The 5,118-nt window shown below is 42.4% G+C and overlaps 1 protein-coding gene across 1 annotated transcript in view; it reads right to left on the bottom strand.

Annotated features, from left to right (window-relative positions):
• LOC106532311 (TRAF2 and NCK-interacting protein kinase) overlaps nucleotides 1-5,118 on the bottom strand; it is a gene marked incomplete at its 3' end in the record, with an annotated part of 119,761 nt that overhangs the window by 4,273 nt on the left and 110,370 nt on the right. Inside the window, 4 exon segments of the mRNA XM_014028344.1 lie at nucleotides 355-470; nucleotides 624-730; nucleotides 2,749-2,985; nucleotides 3,257-3,421. Of these exon segments, the coding sequence (XP_013883798.1) occupies nucleotides 355-470; nucleotides 624-730; nucleotides 2,749-2,985; nucleotides 3,257-3,421 (625 nt within the window).

Raw genomic sequence — 5,118 nt, forward strand, 5'->3', positions numbered from 1 at the left:
TATGAAAACAATATGACTCCCGCTTACGCTTCACATGCGGGGTCATAATAAAACACCTACAACTTTTATACCAACTACCTGAAAATGAATCTGTGCTTCAACGGGATGCCACCTCTCCTGGGTTTTTCAGAGGCAGAGAGCAACAGGCCCCATCAGACAGGCTGACGGAGCAGAGCTGAAACTAATATCACGCTGACAGCCTCTGAAGTCGTGTGAGATGATGTGTTTATGGTTTGTCTGTATTTCCATCAAAATGACAGACTCGAGCAAGGTTTGCATAAAAGCTAGCATGCATTAGCCCGTGTTTGCCGGATGAGGAGTATGTTTTCGTTTTCTTTTGTTAAAAAAATATACCTCTCCTCTCAACTGAGCCTCCCTGAGATGAAGGAGAGGAGGAGGAGGAGGAGGAGGAGGAAGTTCCCTGCAGCATGGCATCGAGAGAAAGCTCCGAGCGCCTCAGGTCGGGATTACTGAAACAAGAAGAAAACATCTTCTTAGAAGCATATGGTGCCATAAAGAGGGTTAGTGAAGTTTTGCAGGTATTTCAAATCAATTCAACTTAAAGATAAACTGTGTTTGTTTTCAAATACAGGAATAATAAAACAGCAGCAGCTCAGTCTTACCTGGACCGAATGTAATGAGAACCTGTGTGATGGGCCGAACCAAAGCCTCCGTTAGGGGAGTTCTTCCTGATGAGGGCAGGAGAAATAGAAATAGTCCTCTGAGGGATCTAGGTCATGAAAAGAAATCATGCCAAATGGATCAAATCTCCAAGTTTTTATTTTTAAATCTGCAATCCAGGTACTTAATCCACGATTAGTTGTAACATTAGACTTTATTTGATAAACATCTGTTTTAAATATAAAATAAAGACTGTAAAAATACTGTAGGCTGTTTAGTTTTTATAATTTTTAAAAATATATTTGAACACGGACAGAGCCATTTTATTTACACACAAAGCATTCTGGGTAAATGATGACGTGGATAGGTCCTAGGTGTGAGCGAGCTATATCCACCCTGAAGGTTAATCTTGGACAATATCTGATGATCGACTCTTTTAAATGAAACCAGAGAGCGTTGACAGAGAGAAGTGTGAGGACAACAGAGCTGCTTCATGGAAGAAGAACCACAGCTTAGCCCAGTGGCTCCCAAACCTTTTCTGATGGGCCCCCCTTTGGTTTATAAAAATAATTTCATGCCCCACCACCACAATCACACACTCACACACGTACACTCTCCAACCACATACACAGGTATTTTGTTTTTAAACTCATTTCAGTGTATTTCTCACCATAAAATGTTCTTTAACATTTGAACTAATGAAAGACAACTGAAAAAAATAGATTGCAATAAATTACAACCTCTTAAAAAACATCTTAACAGTAATTATTTAAGTGTAATTTTTTTTTACTTTGTGAAAATATTCAACATTGCTTCAATGAAACTTTAAAAAGCATTTCTGTGCAAAGTGGGTTTTTAAACATGAACAACACCCTGACAGGAAAAAAATAAAAGTTTGTTGATTAAAAATAAATCTCCATCAAATATCTGTCCAGACCAACAACGTCTGAGCATTCCCCCCTCCACCTCCCGTCAATTCAGTCAAGCTGCGCCCCACCTGCAATGGCACTGCACCCCCCCAGGGGGCGCGCCCCACACTTTGGGAACCACTGGCTTAGCCTGTTAGCCTTCACGCTAGCGCTGACGCTATATTGCCTTATATGTATTAGCTCGGGGCTAGCACAACAAACAAGCTAAACTGAGGTCCTCCATCCATATTTTCAGTTACAGACTGAGTCATTTTTGCGTTCCCCTCTCTGTCATGTGGATGGAGGACCTCAGTGATGAGAGGAGAATGTGTAGCGCTGAGCTAATACATATATATGTTGATAGCACTGGGGCTAACACTAAAGCTAACAGTCTAAGCTGAGGTTCTTCTTCCATGAAGCAGCTCTGTTGTCCTCCATCCATATTTTCAGTTCCAGGCTGAGTCATTTCTACCTTCTCCTCTCTGTCAACGCTCTCTGGTTTCATTTAAAAGAGTCGATCATCAGATATTGTCCAAGATTAACCTTCAGGGTGGATATAGCTCGCTAGCAGCCTCGCACCGATGACCTAGTTGATGTCATCATTTACCCAGAATGCTTTGCGTGTAAATAAAATTGCCCCATCTGTGTAATATATTTTTAAACTTTTAGTTTAAAAATGATAAAAACCAAACAGGCTACAGTATTTTTACAGTCTTTGGGCGGCTGTGGTAGAGTGGTTAGGGAAGTCGTCCTGGAACCGGAAGGTCGCCGGTTTTATCCCCGTCCAGTCTACAAAGTCGTTGTGTCCTTGGGCAAGACACCTTACCCGCCTTGACTACTGATGGTGGTCAGAGGGTCCGGTGGCGCCTGTGTATGGCAGCCTCACCTCTGTCAGTGTGCCCCAGGGCAGCTGTGGCTACAATTGTAGTTTACCATCATCAGTGTGTGAATGTGAGTGTGCATGGGTGAATGTCTGTAGTGTGAAGCGCTTCGAGTGTCCTGGATGGATAGAAAGGCGCTATATAAGTACAGTCCATTTACCATTTATTTTACAGTTAAAATAAATGTTTATTAAATAAAGTCTAATGTTACAACTAATCGAGGATCCCTTTAAACACAAACTCTTACAACATTTAACTGCTCTGCAATATAAAAAACATTACCATCTTAATGAAAATAAATGAATAAAAATTTTGAATTTCAGTCCTTCATCACCAACCTTGGGTGGGACGTCGTCCTCTCTAAGCCAAGCAGTCCTGTCCCGATCCCGTTCCTCCCTATCTGTGATCCTCAGTGATGGTCCCGGGACGTCTGCAGTGGGGTCCGAGTTCTGACGGGGCATCTCGGGCTTTGGCGGGGCCACGCCCTCGCTCAGTCGTGAGCACGTCTGGTCCTGCTGGAACTGAGAACCCAACATGGAGCCGGAGTGGATTTTAACGGGAATGAGATGAGCCATCTGAGGAATGGAAAATATAAAATGGAGTGAGGAAGATAGGGGCTTGATAAAGACAAAAAAAACATTTAAAAGGAAGGGGGGTGGACTTTAGCTTGGAAAAGACAGAAATAGGGTAAATACGTGACGGGACAAAGATAATGTTGGTCAATAAGGAAGACCGAACACAAAAATTAGAGCTTGATTTTATGTGGGACTTGCAAAGCGTATGAGAAAAACACAAACAAATTCCACACGCTTGCTTTTGCTTGAGCCTATCCAGTTGCACACACACCTGTGGCTCGATGGGACGGTGGACGGGAGGGGTGCGTGCTGCCTGCAAGCCTCCGTTACTGAAGGACTCAGAGCGGGGAGGGAGGGAGGGATCAGAGATGCGGTTGGACGCGTGGTGCTGTGGCGCCGGCGAGCTTTGCCGATTCATCTTGGATCGCTCCTCCACCTGAGGCAGGCCACATACTTCTGTCACTCACAGCACATGACACATGCAGCCACCACGCTTTCACCTGCCCTGACTCCCAATTCCTCATGCAGTTCAATGAGCCATGAGACAATTTTAAAACCCTCACTCGTGTGGGACAACAACAACCACTTTTTGTTCACTTTGTCAGCTGGATTTTCTGGTTCGTGTCTTAAAACACTCCCTGGAAACCCTTAATCTCTTGTTGTAACTCGTTAGAAATGCCTCGAGCTGAAACGGCACCGAACAATGTCAACTGCCAAGGTGACTGTGCCGATGTAGCACACGTCAGCTTGGTTCAGTTTCCATTGTCATCTGCTTTATTTTCCTCCACCTACTTGGGTTTTGTCGTGTGTCCCACAATGAGCTGAGGAGTAAAACTGTCTCACAGCAGCAGAAGAAAGTCAATGAATGATTCTCAGTCTTTAGAAAGTATCAAACATTTGGAATTCAGAACCGTTTATCACTCGTGCGCATACAAATTTAAAATGTCTGTGTGGAAAAAGGCAGAAAGCTCTTCTTGACGCTGAAATTTGATTATCAGGTTATCTGTTGCGCAACAAGAGAAGGCTACAAGAAAAGCTCCTATCTGCCAAAATCACATAAAACAATTTGCTGAACAGCAGCTAGAAGGCTAGTTTAAAAAGCCTCCAGGTGAACACGCAAATACAGTGAATTCTATCCCATGTGGAGGACTTATGTAATTTCACAAGAGATCATAATCTAGTAAAATTACTCAATTTTAAGACCTGGGTCAAAGGAACTATGTCAAAAGTGTGTCATTCCTCTAGCTGGTTTTAGAAACTACAAAGAATCAACTTCAAGTTTACTTTGGCACCGACAGTGATAGAAACGTTTCCAAACACTTTGTTCTCAAAAAGCTAATGTAGTCATGAATTCAGACAATTTGCAAAGAAACAATGAGAAAGAAGTCAGGTGGTTTAGAAGTACTGCAATTACAGTTGAGGTTGGTAAATGCAGTGTGAGGTTAAGGTTAGGATAAACAACAACAGACCTGGAAGAAAGACATTACTGTTAGTAGAGTCCTTCTACAAAGGAAATAAGCTTTTGAGTCTTGCTTAATAAATGGCGGCATGTTCTGGTTTGTCAGCAGTTTACCACCCAAAAACCTTTTTCCTCTATGAAAGAATTAAAGATGTTAAGTATTATTTATGAAGAAACCCCATAAAAACCAAAGAGAGAGAACAGATGGACCTAAATAAGAGATCTTCCGAGGATTCCGTTTTGTAGATGAAATCCACCACCAACTGGCTTGCACCAACCACCAAAAAAGAATCAGATTAGGTTGATGACTGACCTAAAAGCAAATTGCTGGGCTGGGTGGGCTCCTCGGCGTCATTGTACCAGGTGTGTATGGGGATGAGCTCCTCATGGGGCACCATAAGGGGATTGGTTATAATGGTATACTGGGCCATGCGAGGGTGTGAAACTAGCAAAATTTGCGAAAATAGATCCCAAAATACAAATAGATTCCCAAATAAATGTACCTAAACTTGGAACACAAATAAAAGTATTTACAGCATGAAATAATGTCTTTTTTTGGTCTGTTATTTACACCTCATTTTCTATATTTTATTCAATTTATGTGTGTGTGTGTGTGTGTGTGTGTGTGTGTGTGTGTGTGTGTGTGTGTGTGTGTGTGTGTGTGTGTGTGAGTG

The sequence above is a fragment of the Austrofundulus limnaeus genome, unplaced genomic scaffold (genome assembly GCF_001266775.1).
Source record: "Austrofundulus limnaeus strain Quisiro unplaced genomic scaffold, Austrofundulus_limnaeus-1.0 Scaffold749, whole genome shotgun sequence".
NCBI lineage: Eukaryota > Metazoa > Chordata > Actinopteri > Cyprinodontiformes > Rivulidae > Austrofundulus > Austrofundulus limnaeus.